This window comes from Pseudopodoces humilis, chromosome 18 (genome assembly GCF_049639895.1).
Source record: "Pseudopodoces humilis isolate 2021_Gansu_Grassland_sample_001 chromosome 18, ASM4963989v1, whole genome shotgun sequence".
NCBI classification, from domain to species: domain Eukaryota; kingdom Metazoa; phylum Chordata; class Aves; order Passeriformes; family Paridae; genus Pseudopodoces; species Pseudopodoces humilis.
Window position 1 is genome coordinate 13,227,847 of NC_142217.1, and position 15,863 is coordinate 13,243,709.

Consider the following 15,863-nt stretch of genomic DNA (forward strand, 5'->3'; position numbering starts at 1 on the left):
GCACATCCAGCCAAGCACCCATCCTCACCACACACCTCTCCCAGCCATGCTGCTGTGTTAAAGTTAGTTGAACAAATCAGTCTTGCTGGGAGAACAGGGAGCAGAGCAGTAATTCATGTCTCCTCCCCAGCAGAGGCATCTCGGAAGCCTACTGTGTGTTCTCTCCCAACTTATTATCCTTTCACTCTTGGGAGGCAACTTTCCAACAGGCAGAACGTGTTTTCCCTTGTCGCTTTCCAGCATCGCTTCTCGCCTCACCTGTGTTTTGCTAAGATAGAGGGTTTATTGTAAACTTATTAATTACTTCATTTCTCCTGCAAGGAGCCAGGAGAAAAATTTTCTGCGGCAGCCAGGATCTGCTATTGTGTTGGCGGCGGAGCTGAATGCGGCTGACGTCATGATTCATTTTCCCCATGACTGGGGAAGGCGACTCTCTGTGCCACGCCGTGCATATGAATCAGGCAGCCTTCCCCTGGCACAGCTTGCCCAGCAATTCATCTTCCACCGGGACTTCTTCAAGCAGAAGAGAAAATGACAAACTTTTGCTATTGCGCTTCCCTGCAGAGAGGAGAGATGGGGGCTGCAGCCTCCCCGGACCTCATGCTTGTCCCTCCACCTCTGATCGACAGCAGGTGGGGGTCAACAGCAGATGTTTTCCATGCCTGTAGACGTTTCAACAGGTCTCCAAGTGACTCCAGCATGCCTGGCCAGCCCTGCAGTCACTGCAAGTATCTCAGCTAACTTTCTAGCCTGCTCACTGCTACCTTTCCTCCAAGCCCAGGGAATGTGTTCCTGCTGAAAACAGGGGGAAATCAATATACACAGAAGTTTATAGCAAACTGATTTTGTTTTAAGGCAGTGCAGGTTGGGACTAGGTGATCTCTAAGGTCCCTTCCAACACAAACCATTGATGATTCTTTAACTCTATGAATGAGACTTGCCTGTAAAAACAGAGATAATGATGTCCTCCCTTTGCAAAGCACACCAGACCACTGATGTGCTCATCCTCTACATGTGGGAGAGCACAAAGGCACAGAGTGCATCCCACATAAGAGTCATACACCCAGTTTGGGAAGTGACACTTTATTGTTATGACAGAAAAGCTACATCCATTATAACACAAAATGTCAGATTTCTGGGGATGCTCCACCCCGCATGGAGGGGAGGAGGAAGGAGACCTCCAAGAACAGATACCCACAGGCTGGTGGCAGGCAGCAGGCTAAAGCCACCAGCACTGAACACAGCCCAAACTGCTCCTTTCCACTTCCAACAGTCCTGAGATAACCAAGAGCCCTAAAGTCTTGGTGAGGAACCAAAAGAATGGCAGTGACTGAGCCACAGAAGGGTCAACACAGGTATGGGGGCTTCAAATGGCCATTTATGCTTGTGCTTGTCTGCTGAGTGATGCAGACTCAGGTCACTGATATCTTAAAAATAATTTCAACCTTGCTGAGTGATGAGATGTTTGCAAGAGCAAGAGACTTTCCCTGGGTCTCTGTCCTCAGGGATCAGGCCCTTGGCTCCCATTAGAAGAGGACAACCATGCAGCAGGAAGCACCAGCCTCATGCAGGTTTGTCTCTTTGTTAGGGCCTAGATTTAGGGAATCCTTTTGGGAAAAGCTGTGAATGGTCTTTCTGGGGCTCCTCAAACCAGCAGTTCCCACAGTATTCCCAGACAGATCCTGAGAATCTGAGTAGTGATGAACACGTGGCCCAGCTCAAAGGCAGGGATTGGATCCTGGCACAGGAGAGCCCTGGGATGGAGCTAGACTTGCCCTCCCACAGGAGGAAAATTATGCTTTTCAGAGGAATTGGTGGGATTTCTGACTCAGCATGAAAGAAGGGGGAAGAAATGCAAAACAGAAGCAACCCAATACCACAAATTAAGGGTGGTGGACATGAGAATTTTTCCTCGCTACCTCAAGTGTCCTGCCCAGGAGGGCCAAACCCTGGCTGGCAGCTGGCAGTGGGACACTAAGCAATGGTCTGGCGGCTGAAGAGGTCGAGGGTGAGGGCGCTGAGGAAGGCTGGGATGCTGTCCTGGCGCAGCAGGTGCAGCTCGATGAGCTCCCGGATGGTTCGTGAGAACTCCGTTTCCAGAAGCTGCATTTTCCCACCGGAGGAGCTGGAGGCCTAAGGGGAAAGGAGAAGCCCATTAATACCAGAGGGTTTTAATTCCCCTGCTGTGGCCCAGGAGCAGTGTCACCCTGAGGCCTCCTCTGGCGCCTGTCACCAGGGACATGCCATCTGTTTGGCACATGACATTCCTGAGTCCTGCATTCCAGTGTCCCCATGCAGGACCCCCGTGAGCCTTCCCTGGTGACAAATGTGGCACTGGGGAGATGAGGGGTTTGACCATCCTGGAAAGAGTCTGTGCTGCCAGCATGGAACAGAGGTGGCCACATCAGGGTCACTGTCACCAACACCACCCAGGGTGGCAGGAGCTCTGCACAGGGGTTTTCTCTCCATGAAAACACTTATCCCACACCACTTCTGTAGGAGGGAGCAGACCCGTTCCTAATTAACATAACTTCTTCCCAATGAGTACTGATCCACCCTGCATCCCTCAAGTGTTTAGATCAGCCTGGCGGCACACAGCAGAAACCTCCAGAGGAATTATTCCAGAGATGCTCTCAAGAAAAGGAAACTCAACACGTGGGAAGACACTACAAATCTCCTGCAACATATAAAACAAGCAAAAAAAGGCTAAATGCAAGAGAAATAAGGAATGCTTGAAGCCTCTCCTGCCCCTGGAGGCACGAAAGCAGCTTGTTTATTAATAAACAACAAAAACATCACAGTGCAAATGCTAATTTTTTTTCCCCTGCCATTTTCCTCTTCAAAATACTCCCATTCCTAATTGCTTTGCAGCTCTGCTTCCTATAGGAGCCGAGGTGGGACAGCATGGGTGGTGCCAGGCTCAGCTGGCAGCCCCCTTGTCTATCAAAGGATGCCAAGATCCGAAGTGGAAGATTGCCATGGGAGAGGAAAACATGGCTTTACCTGCAGAGAGCCCCAGGGAGCCTGCTTCCTTCTGATTTCATGTTCTCAGGAGCCTGGACACATCTGATTATGAACTTCCCATGTCTGGGTCACTTTGGATTGTGAGGAGTGCAAGGTGCAGAGGATGCCCCTGTCATCCCCAAGCCAGGAAGGGAATGAAAACAAGGTTTCCACGTGGAAAAGTGAATTAGGTTTTGTTTAGATCTTTGTTTTGGCTGGGTTGTTTTTCAGCAAATCCCATGCTTTGATCTGCTGCTTACTGGAGCTACCTGATGCCTCCTGTGCACCTGAGGTAGCCCTGGACCAGATCAAAGAGGGAAGCGATGGCAGATGAAGGAGCTGGTTGGAGGCATCAGGAAGGATGCAGATTCCCAGCCCACATAAAGCCAGAGGTGCCACAGCACAGCAGCAAGCACAGGAGCTGGGTGCTGTGGCAGCAGCACAGGTTTTATTTTGCAAATCCCTCCCTGGATTCAGCTGATGAGAAGTGCCAGTTTTGGAGGAAGGTCCGAGTTTTATGAATGCATCACTTGTGTCTCCAACTCTCTCAGCGCCGAGTTGGATTCATCTGAAATGGGAATTCAAGCTCTGTACGAAATACACAGCCTCCCTCGCAGATTTAAAACACTCTTTGGGCACAGAATTAATTTTCTGAGAATTTACAAGCAAATCCATTAATTGGTTTACTAGTTTAATTAATTAAATTCCTTAAGAAATTTAGCATCCAGTGCCAGACCATTTGCTTATGTTTTATGACCTCAGAAACAGAGCAACATAAATGTTTTAAATTTCCTCTACTTTGAACTCACTGGTGTTGTGGGTGAAGGCTACATTTGAATATCTTCTCTTTTTTTATGAGATTGATGGCAGTTTCTCTCTATTATTCTTCATAAAAAAAGTTTTCTCCTGCAGCAGAGGCAGAAGAAAAATGTTCAGAGAAAGTTATGTGGACAAATTTGTGCTTCTGAGAAGACTGGTATTTCCCATTGGGTTTTCTCAGCTGTCAAGGGAGGCACCACCCTCCCTCTCACCTCCACGGCCTCTGTCTCCCCAGGAACTCCAAAAAATCAAAGAAAACCCCCTAATGCTTCCAAACCCCAGACATCTCACCCAGGTTGCTTCTGTAACAGGCACAAGACGAGAAGGCAGCCACTTGGAAAAAAAAGCAATTCTTCCTGTGCCAGGAGATGTTTATATGTGAACTTAGAGAATGGATGCACTTGCAGTGCAGCTCATTCAATCTCACACTGCCTTTAAAAAAATGGAAAAACTTTTTTTTTTTTTTCCCCTAGGAGTATTTTAAAATTGCTATCATTGTTACTTTTCTTATTATTTGTTTTTAGTGCTTTTTTTCTTCACCCATCTGTTCATAATGTAGTATAGACTGGGATATATAGATAGATTTCTTGCTTTGGGTCCAACAGCAGGAGTACCTCTGCAGCCTGTGCTTTACAAATAAAGTGATTATATGAAATAATAGCAATATGTTCCCATTAGTTCACAGGATTTCTTTTCAAAAGCCAGCCTGCACCCTGCCTGGTGCACTTGCTGGCAGAGAGGGAAGCGCCCGAGGCAGGAACAGGAGCGAGCAGGGGATCAGAGCAAGGCAGTGGGATGCACAGGGGTGTGCAGGAACTGAGGGGGAAGACATGGGGGGGATGCTCTGCTGAGTGAACGCTGCAGGGTCTGGTGTTTCACACCATTCTGTGGTTCCAGCTCTAAAAACTGTATTTCTGAAAATAAGAAATATGAAATTTCCAGCAGTTCAAATCTGCAAGGGCACTCGAGTCCTCCTCTTCACTGTTCATAGCTAGGATTCCCTCCACCCACCTATAATCAAATTATTTTTTTATTTATAAAAAGTCTCAACCCTCAAAGGCAAACTCCTGGACACAACTCCTGCTGACAAGAACTTGCAGGTGCCAGCACAGATCAGCTATTCACAGCACACTCCATGTAACACAATCACCATTCACTCTGCTGATGCATTCCCTAAAATTCTAAGTTTAGATGAAGCCAAAAGCTGCCCTAGCCCATCTAGGAATAAAATGAAAAGCTGGGAGGAGCATAAATAAGTGTCACTGATGCATGGGGACAGTCCATGAATGGGAATGGGGTGAGAGACCAGAGCATGTTCAAACCCAGCCCCAACTGTTCTGTGCCCAGCATTACTGACATCACTGCTACAGTGTGCTACTGCTCTTAAAGGGCAAAAAAGCAAAGAAAAAAGCAATTAAAAAGCATCAACATTTAGAGTCAAACGGAATACACGGGATCAAAGGAATAGCTGGATCTGTGAGTATCCCCATCCACCCCAGAGTCAATGCACAGAGGAGTCAATGCAAGAGGACACTTTGGGGACCACCATCACACTTCACTCTCCCTTCCACCTCTGTGCTGGGCCACACAAGTGCAGTGCTTCTCTAGAGATGTAAATATTCCTTCCTAAGCCTCAGTTTCCCTGAGCACGGAGCAGCAGCTAATCACTATGAGAATACCATCTCTCAGGTACTCTGTACATAGCCCTAGATTGGTTTCTTCTAATTCATGGGAAAATTCTGGCTCACTAAACTACCGAGATTCAGGTCTCTATTATGTTTTATTCAGATCTCAAATACTTGCAAAAGGAAAGATTTGAGCTTTCGCTAAGTTCTGTTGCCAGTTTAGTGTGATTTAAGGACTATGGGGACCTTTTCTAGAAAAGCAAAGGAAATCACTCTTTGCCCAGTGTGACTGCACAGCCAGCTCTGCTGGGATGGGTGGGATGTGACTCTGGTTGTAGATTTGAAGGGTGACAGCCTGTTTGTCTCCTCGCAGGCTGTGCTACCCCAGAGCAAGCAGAGCAGGGGGCAGACCTCTCTGTGTTGTAAACCACAACAACACTGGTCTGCTTAGCACAGAACAACATGAACTTGGACTAGCTGCTCCGAGAAATGAGCTGTTAGCACAACTGTTTCTTCAGGGGAATCAAGATCAGCAGCCGCCTGCCAAAAGGAAACATCATAAATCTTCCTCTTAACCCTGGAAACCAGTGAATTATTCAAGGCTTTATAGTTCAGACACACATGTAAAAATCTCTCCAATAACCACCAACATGGTAGAAAAGCAGGTTCTTCTCTCCATCTCAGCGAGTAGATGATGTGGAGGAGCAATTGGTATTCCCAAATGTCCCTGTTGGGGGATGGACCTGCAGCTGGATGAACTGGGCACATAAAACTGCAACATATGGGCTAGAACAGGCTCTCTTAACTACTGCCACTTCAGTGTAACATGTACAGGACTTCTGTCTGCACTAGTCCTGCTGGGATGGCTCTTTGCACCCGTGCTGTTGCTGCATACAAGCCTTTTCTGAAAGCCAAGACCCAGCATTTCCTTCTCTGCTTCTTCCAGCAGCTGAGGGGGACCTATGTGAGAAGTGTGACAGTGTCTCCTTTAGTCACTCACAAGCTACCACATGGTTCAGAAGTGCACTCTCACCTAGATACATTCAGGTTTTACCTTCTTGTACACCTGCTCCCTCTTCTCTCTGACATATTTTGGTAGTTAAAAACAATGGCTCCAAAAGTGCCATCGGCTATAAACTGGCATGCAGCGTGACTTTAATCACACAGAAGATGCTTCTTGAAAAATGAAAGACCCAAGGTCACGCAGACCTTCAGACACTGGAATAAGACTGAAAAGAGGGTGGCTGCACACCCCAAGGAGGGAACTGACATGGGGACATGATATCATGAAAAAACATGGAGTAGAAATGCAGAAGCAGGGAAAAGAGGGCTTCAGCATTCTATACAACTTGAGATTTCAAAATGAAATGAGGACTTTCTACCTCTGATTTCCACACTGAGAAAGTACAACTGCCTTTGGGTATGCAATCCATGCAGGACCTGTGTTCCTGCAACTTCAAACACACACCTCCAGTGTCACAGGTGGAGCTCCTGAATGGGTTTTGGCAAGCTGACAGCAGGGATGGTGGAGCTTTGTGCCAGGCACTGCAGGCAGACAGTTGTGTCTCAGCTTGGGAACAAAGGAGGTACAAACACCTCCACAACCTGCAGAAGGATGAAGCCCTGGGCTTTGGCAGGGCTGCCAGAGCCACCCCTTGGCGTGGTGACAAACCTCTGCTTTGCAGATGCCGCTTGGCCACGCTCTATGGCAGACGGTGCTCTCCAAGGCTAAGATGTATTAGGGGTCAAAAGGAGCACGTGAATCATTGCCTGGTGACATTTACCCAGTGAATGTATCTCGAAGGCCCCATCTCATCTGCTCTGCTCCTTCCATAAATCACTGTCTGTGCTGTGTCCCCATGGACGCCGGCTCTGAGCACACACAGCGATGGTGTGGGTGGAGGGAAGGGCCACCAGGGCATCACACCCAACACTTCACTGCCTCCCCCTGCTCTGTGCAGGTCCACAGGCTGCTCCAGCACCATGGGCTGTGCTGTGGCCTCTGTGCCTGAGTTCTCTCTGCCCCTTTCCCTTCTCCTTGTGGTGTTCCTCCCCCTACCCTGAAGAGGTTGTGCCATCCAACGTGGGTTACGCACATCTCCCCACCAGATCGACCCCTTTAGCAATTTCCCTTTGTCACATGAATCCCTCAGTCACTCCCTCTTCCCAAAGCCTTCACGTGTCAGCAGAAGCCCTCAGGATTGGCTGTTCCACTTGGTCACCTCCCAAAAGCTGCACAGCTCTATGGCTGTGTGTGCTTCGGAGCCTTGCACACTGCTGGTCCCCGACACCTTCCTCAGCACCCTCTAACACACACAAACCCTGCCACAGTCCAACAAACCTATCTGAAAATTTCCTTTAAGGAGCTGCTGGCTCTGACCTTTAAATGAGAAAATCCTTTTGTTTCTGCCTCTTGCTTCAGATGCCGAGATTTTTCTAAATGTCAAAGGCCGCCTTGTCCACGTGCAGATGTTGAGGGTGGAAGCTGTGATGCTGAGTGAGCTGGCACTCTCTCTCTGGGTCTGCACAGCTGATAAATCACCACTTCAGATCACCCCAGACAGACAGACAGACAGATGCAGGGCAGCCAAAAAACTGGAGTGCCCATAAAAAACCCAAGGAAAATATGTGTGTGTGTGTGTTTGTGTGTGTGTGCAGGAACTGCCTGCTGAAGTTCTAACAACCCAGACACAAGGTTTTGAGATTTAATTGCTCAAACTTGGCTCTCTTGGGTGATGATATCATTATCAAAATACCCCAATTGAGTTATGCCTCACCAATCAATCTCTCCTAAGCATCATGCACTGCTCAAATACCAGGTCCCCAGGTAGCCTCTAAATCACTTTAATTACAGGCCGTTCATTTAAAATTAGGGAAATATTAAGGAAAGGAAAAAAAAACAACACAAAATTGAACCACAAGATGTGCTTATGGCTGGAAATATTTATGAGGTTATTTAGCAAACTGTTTACTGGTTTCCTTCTTTTTTTTCATGGTAACTGGCAGGTTTCAGCTGGCCTGACAGGATGCCTGCCCATGGTGGCTCCTGCAGGATGTGCAGCACTTAATCAATCAGGTCACCTCCCTTTCACAAATGACCATTCCTTGTCTGCAGAAAAATTTCCTCCCCCCTTTAATATCCTCACTGTAACCCAAAGAAGAGGAGCATTTCTTTATAATAATTGTTTCTTGCCAAGACCTCTGACCTCTGTGTCGCCAGCTTGGTATATAAAGTGAATTTATGAGGCAGACAGGGATGGATGCCTGTAAAGAGCCTTCCAGGAAATGTAATGAAAATGCTGCTTTTAGCTGCTGAGCAAAGAAAAGCAAATGCCTGGCAATGCCAAGAAGAAAATTGAATGCTGGGATGGGGTAAGTGAGAAACAGCCCTGTGTGCACTGAGATTTATAGCAAACCTTTCCTTTCTCTTTCTTATTATTCAACACTGAGATGAACCACAACCCCAGAATGCCTTTGGAACAAGAGGTCAGCTCATATACTTCCATCTTAATCAGAAGCACGACCAAGGCACTGTGTACACGGGTGGCAGCAGTGATGGGGTCCTGGATGCTGCACCAGCTCGGCAGCAAAGGAACGCAGGGCGGGCTGTGCTGCACCAGCTTCTCCCCACAGCTCCCTGTTTTGATCTAGGCGAGCTCTCCTGCACCTCACGTCAAAAATGAAACATAAAAAAGAGCAGGGACATGTTCTGAAGGGCTGCACCCCTCTCCATGGGGGAAACCTGCTGCTGCTAATCCTGGGGGACAGTGCTCTCTGCGGCAGAGGGCGAGTCAGCACCTTCTTTCAAAAGGTTTCTCCTACAGGTTAATGCCCTTTAGACTGTCAAATGTGATGCCATAAAAATAAGATCAAAGGCTTTAAAATAAAGGAAGCGTATTTTTTGATTCATACTATTACTATTTTATATCTGAATATTCCTATAGAGCTTTTCATACTGGAAGACAGGTCTTTGAACTGCTGTGATTTCACCTATCACTGAGGAACAACCCCTGGGGTAAAATGTGACAGCTATTATCAGGGTGCCTTAATGTTACTGAACAGTTCAGGACAGACAGAGACAAATATATCCAATTTAAATCATAGGATTGAAGAACTACTGCTCAGTGTGGATTAATACCCATGCATTTTCCAAAAGTGCTTTGAGAATTTTTAGAGAATAAGTGCTGAAACTAAAATTCCCTGTCTCATCTGTAGGATTCATTCAGGCTCCCATCACTATGCTGCAAATTGAACATTGTCAAAGAGGGAAGATGACAACTTAAATGATTCACCCGTAGCATCTACTTTTGCATCCACAGATTCTGACGGGATGCCCAAACCAGCCACCAAGGAGACTCACCCTGTGGAGACTTGCTGAGGTGATACCTAAAAATGGTTCCACTGAACACATGGCTGGTGAGAGTAAGTCACAGCAGACTACTCACATCACAGGGAATGGAAAATCACATGGGATGTCACTCTAAACTAATACTGGCAGCTGGCCGTAGTCGGAGCTTGAGCTCATAAAGTATAAGTTTTTAACAGACTTCAGATCTGCTAAATAGTGTTCACCAGCCAAATATGCTTACAAACATCAAGCATAAAGGAGTAGAGATGGGAACAAGGCACTGAGCTCACAGAATTTTTCCAAGCCCACTCCATATAAAAACCGAAACTACAGCATTAAGCCTTTAAAACCAATACCTCCATAAAAATCTGGGGATCGTTACAAATCAGAGTCTCTCCTTGATACACAGGGAAGCTGTGCTGATCCCCCAGCCATGGCTATCTCTGACCTACAACAAATCCCTTTGCAAAGAGCAGCCAAACGCGCGTTATCCCAACTGCTGTCACACCACGCGCGGCAGGGCTGGAGCGCTCCAGCGCCCCGGCTGCAGCTTCCCGACCATCTGCGAGGTGACTGTGTTGGACTGGTCAAGCTGCAGAGTGAGCAGCTAACAAGCATTAACAACATCTAGCCCATGTGTTCTGTCTAGTAAAATGCCAACCCATCTGTCTGTAACATCAGCGACTCCGTAGAAGCCATATGCAGGAGAGACATAAATTAGGGAGAGAAAAATCTCCCGTTACTTTCTCTGCAGTGACTCTGCAGTTGTCGCTAGGAATGCGAGGGACTGGGTGGTTTTTAAGTTCTGTATCTCCAGCCAAATCTAAGGCTCACGTAGCTCTCCAGCCCTGCCATCCAGAGGCAGTTTATTGTCTGCACCTGACCCTGGTGAACATGGCTTGGGGCAAAGAGAAAAGTAGCTGCAACTCAAACCAGGTTCCAAACCGCTCCCCGAGGAGAGCCAGAAGAAGGCAGAGAACTGGAGGGAGATACCAGGGACTGGCAAGTGAACCTAGCATACAAGAATCCCTCAGATAGACAGGGAGCTCATTAACCAGCCAAGTTGCTTATCACATTCCTCTTCATCTCCCTTGCTGGAAACTCTCCGAGCTGCAAGGAACAGAGGAGCAGTAAACCAAGAACATGGAGTTTCTGGAACATAAGAAGGAAGCACCTATGGGAAAAATAAAAAAAAAAATCATCTGTGTGGGCTGTAATTAAGACTGCCTGTTCCCAAGGCAGGGAGATACTCCACTTGTGAACTGCAGCTGGGGGCATGAGGTCTGTAAGAGAACACAAGCAGCAAAGTTTGCCAAACCCTCCATCAGTGAGAGACATCTGGAACCACAGAGAATTTTGACAGCAAGTTTTGAGGCTGCAGCGTTGCCTGGGAGATAGGAACCCCTTCCCCAAAGCAAACCACTGCTCCCCAAGAGGCAGAGCTTGCTGAAGCCTTCATCCCTCACTGAGTCACACCAGGCACACACCATTCTGCTGCTTGGCTGCTCCTGCATCATGGTTCTCCTCAGAAGTCTCTGCTTTCCTGTCTCTGAATTAGAGCAAATCAGCAGGAAAATCCAAAACTCCCCTCTGAAGTGCCTGCACATGACACAGAGTGAAAATAGGTCATACAGACTTCAGGACTCACCAGCTTCCAACTGGAATTGAACCCCTGAGTTTGGGAGCTGGGCATCTCACCTTGCATGAGATGGAGGGAGAGTGCCCAGGGCTGGGAATGGCTAAATGAGCAGAGGACACACGCCTGGGAGGCACATCTGGAGTGATTGGTACTCTGCCACACTGCAGATGCCATCATGTGATTAACATATTTATCCTCATCATCTTTTTGGTATCCTTCTGGAAGTCTTGCCGTAAGCACTGCGAATGGAAGGCTAAAGAACTGAACAAGATCCTGTGACCAGGATTGGTCATTGGCCCAAGGGACTGTAAGTGATAAACTTAATGACAAACAGACAATTAGACCTTAGCTCTGTGGCTGAGGGATGGGACAGTATATGGAGCATGTCCATTCCAGGCTCATTGAGTTCGCAAGGCTTGTGGGGGAAGGAGTAACAGATGGACCTGATGGCAGATTACAGCTGAAATTCTCACCATGTTTATTCATTACCCTCTTCTAGCTCTTCTTTGTCATAGTCTGGCACCCTGGGACAAAATGCAGGTTCAAGCCTTACATCAAGGAAATTGGTGACACATATTAGTCACCTCTGTGCTCTGCACTGCAGGCAGCGCTGCGCAGACCAAAGCCACCGCTCATCTAAGAGCAAGAAGAATTGGTCAATAATTACCCTTTCCTGTGGAACAGTGTGACTTGCTTACAGTTATGATTTACCAAAGTGGAATTTAAGTGCTGGCTCTGGGAATAACATTAGTTGCCACTGTAACATCAATAACCAAATGTCACGATGTTAGTGTGAGTTTGAGGAAGGTGCTTTTACTGCTCTTGCTTTTTTGCTGGCTCACATTTTCTTCGTTTTTCTTCATTTGAAATCGCTGTCATCAGCATGGCTGTCAGCAGGACCAAGGTAAGCCTGAGTTGTCAGCACCCAGCAAGTCAAAGAAGGAAGTTGATTCTGAACATGCAAAATTATTTTCCTGTGTCCTCAAGAATGAGTTTTAACCCTTAACAGCTCACAACCCCACTGTTGGGAAGCACCTTTCTCAGACTGCATCTATAGCCACAAGTGGAAGTTTATACTGAGAAGAAGACATTATTTTTATCTCGGAGCTGATGGATACCAGTAATTCTATTTGTGAAGTTACTCAATTTGTAGACTTGTAGTCCACAGGTAGGAAGCCTTGAAGAACAAGACAGGGAAACTAGCCAACTGGCCTGTCCAGGTTGGGTCTATCTGGCTTTCTTGAAATGGGCTTTTAATGGTAAAACCCAATGTGAAACCAAGACACATAGGACTCTTCTCTCCTTGAGCAGGTCTGAGCTCACCGTAAGAAGAAAGCCCACAGCTCAAGAGACAGAGGTTGCAGCTAAGGAGTGAATAAATAGGAAGATTTCAGTTTTCACTGACACAGTAGGAGAAATTCTACTGTATCCCTTGAGGGGACACTCAGCCCTTTGGGCTACGACACTTTTGCTGAGAGCTCCTGCTGTTGCCGCCTGTGCTGTCATTTGGCACTAACCTCCTGAAGAACACGGCAAGACAGCACTGCTGGTTCTCATGTCTGGATGAACATGCTCCTCTCCCCGAAGGGAAAAGGACAGGTCTTGTGTTTAGCAGTTGCACCATGTTCGAGCAACCTCCGAGGAATCTGCCTGGGGCCCCGGGCCTCCCCATCTGACACACACCTGACACATCTGACACACATCTGACACACATCTGACACACATCTGACACACATCTGACTGGTTGTCTCTTCCTGCTGGTGTTCTCCCACTGATGTGCTGCCACCTGCCAGTCAGCTCCTTTTGCTGCAAGTGCAGAGGGGGAAGAGATTTATGCAGACACCATGTATGCAATTATGAAAACAGAAGACAAGACACCCGGATATCACACAAATTGATGCATTTTTGCTGGCAGGCTTTTTGCATGATCCAGTAACAGCTGTCATGCTCCAGCTTCTCTCATCTGAGCTCTGCTACCACTTCAGCATCCTTCCACATCCTTTAAGAGGGCTTCCTTCCCTTCCTGGTGCAGCCTGCTCCAAAGTGGGCAGTAGCGTGGGATGCAAAGGGGAGACAGTATGGCTGCTTTTCATAGCAGCACTAAAATGAAATGTTCACTTCTCTAGGCAAGATACTGCTCATTAGCAATGACCTCAAGGCATGCAAGCTGCTCAACCAGCAATCTCTCCCACTCTGGAGCTCTTTAAAATTTGCCCTTTTCCTGTGCCAAGTCTTTCAGCAAGCTTCCCTAAAGCCCAGCAGTGATCTGCAGAGACACACACACACGTTGTCCAGTGCTTTCTGGAGAAAGGTGGTGATGGGGAGCTGGTATGGAGCTTGGACCTCATACCTTGTCCCCTATTCAGCATAGCATTAGGGGAAGGAAAGGACAAGCCTACAAGTTTCCCTGCCAAGTCATCTCCTGCTGTGAACTCTAAAGCCTGGGAGCCTGTTAGTGCCCACATCCTCCTGGTTTTCAGCACTCCATGCTATGTTTGCTTTTGTAAATAGATTTAACCTTTCTAAAATTAACAACAGAAGAGAACTTCTCTTGGCAGAACACCAGTTTTAGAAAGATGGAGGAACACAACATTTTCCAAACACTTTAAAACTGCAGACTAAAGATATGTGTTAGTCTCTGCAGTGCATGCTGGTTTTGCTCATTATTCTGAATGTTAATACATTAATAGATCCTCTCCTGATTAACGGCTGCACGAGGCTCTCTTTCTAGGAACACATATGGCTCCTTCTTGCCACAATATTGGAATAGAGAGCCAAAATATTTAAACACTGACACTAATAAAAGATTTTATCACCTCCATCCTGATGTAAATAACTCAGGCTGGAGCCAGCTCTTAGCTCTATATGTCTATCTTTCAAAAACTTCTTAATCAAATATGAATGAACTGGCTGAGGCCCATTTTAAGTAATTGGGCTGATTGTGGCTGGTTACAGCTCTGCAGCAACAAAGCCTCTGTGACATCCTCTCTTCCCACAGGATGCTGTGGGTCTGGCTGAAAGGAGCACATACTAGTTGGGCTTTTAGACCCAGCTGTGTGTGCAGGGACTGGTTCTCCCTGCAAGGAAAGGAAACACATTTTTTTCTTTCCCCACACCTGCAAGGTTAAAATATTGTCCTGAATTAAGATGATTTTCAGGGGACTCCAAATGCTTCTCTCCCAGATGTCTACACTCAGCAGCATTTATCCCTCCTGCTGAAGGACTGGGAATTACCCAGCACACAGCCCAGAGGGTACGGTAAAAATTCTGGTAGCGTATGTTGGGCTTGTTTGGAGTTGTAGGTCAATTGCCAATACAGAATTGCCTAAAAGATCTGTTCCCCCCTCACTTTTTCCCATGCTGTGCCATTACCTTTTCTCTCTGCCATGTCCTGCACTAATCCTACCTGTCTAGTGCCATCAGCTGCTAAAATAAACAGCAGTTCCCACTTTGTGCTACTTGCCATGCTGCTGATCAGACCTGCCACTGGCTAAGAGTGACAACCTGACTGCTAAGAAAACCCTGAAATTAAAAAAAAACCCCACTCTTTCTACATTTCAATGAGTGAGACCTGCAAGGGGAGGGACTTCAGGTTTGTACTCCAGAAAACATTTATCACTACAGAGCTGAAACATGGTGTGAAAATAAAAGCCCTCCAAACCTGCTTTCACACATTCCTCTGCAAGCCCAGAGGTGTTCCTGCTATGACCCACCTAACAATGCTCTTGAGAATTGTTTTCACAAGTAAAAAACACAAACAATACAGCAAAAAAGGTAAGAAGTATTTCTCCAAAGGCCTCAGATCTAGGATGTGCTCTAAATACATTGTAGAAAAGCACTAATACACATCCAGATGTTACAGAAGGCCACAGGAAAAGACCTCAGCAAACACTGAACTGTAATACAGAGCAGGTCCTGACTAAGGTGTTTGGATTACTTGAGATCACTGACCTCATCCTGCTCAGCCAGACTATTTTACAAATAAAATACATTTATTTCTGTATATATAGATGTACATGAGATACTTAACATTCTTTCTTGTGCAAGAACCAGACAGAAAGCAGAAGATGCAGATGAGAAAACGAGCGTATGAGCTCCCTCGGAGGTTTCACGGACAAAGATATTTAAACGAAGTAATTTAAAACCAGAAAGAACCTCACAAACACAGTGCTTCTAAACACCTCATTTCACTTGCTTGTTTTCAGCTACATTTGAAAAAAAAACCTCAGAGGGAACCAAACCACTTTAGCTGCTGCTTCCTCATTCCTGATGTCCTCTGGAGAACATCACCAACCTTTTTTTCCTACCAGTTACACATCAAAATTTCTAGAACAAGTAACTCTACAGCAGTGAGGAGAATTGAAACACATGATGTAGTCATTGCTTGTCACACTTCTTTAGGGCAGGGAAGCACCAGCACAGCCTGAGT

The 15,863-nt window shown here is 46.7% G+C and overlaps 1 protein-coding gene across 6 annotated transcripts in view; it reads right to left on the bottom strand.

Annotated features, from left to right (window-relative positions):
• Nucleotides 1-995: 995 nt before the first annotated feature.
• Nucleotides 996-15,863, bottom strand: part of MAD1L1 (mitotic arrest deficient 1 like 1) — a 346,102-nt gene continuing 331,234 nt past the window's right edge. For 3 of the 6 annotated variants that reach the window (XM_088064345.1, XM_088064346.1, XM_088064344.1), the window contains one exon: nt 996-2,133. In XM_088064345.1, the coding sequence (XP_087920471.1) occupies nt 1,975-2,133 (159 nt within the window). In that variant the 3' untranslated portion in view covers nt 996-1,974. The remainder of the gene's footprint in view (nt 2,134-15,863) is intronic. The other 3 variants (XM_005523001.3, XM_088064343.1, XM_014252480.2) reach the window with 1 other exon arrangement.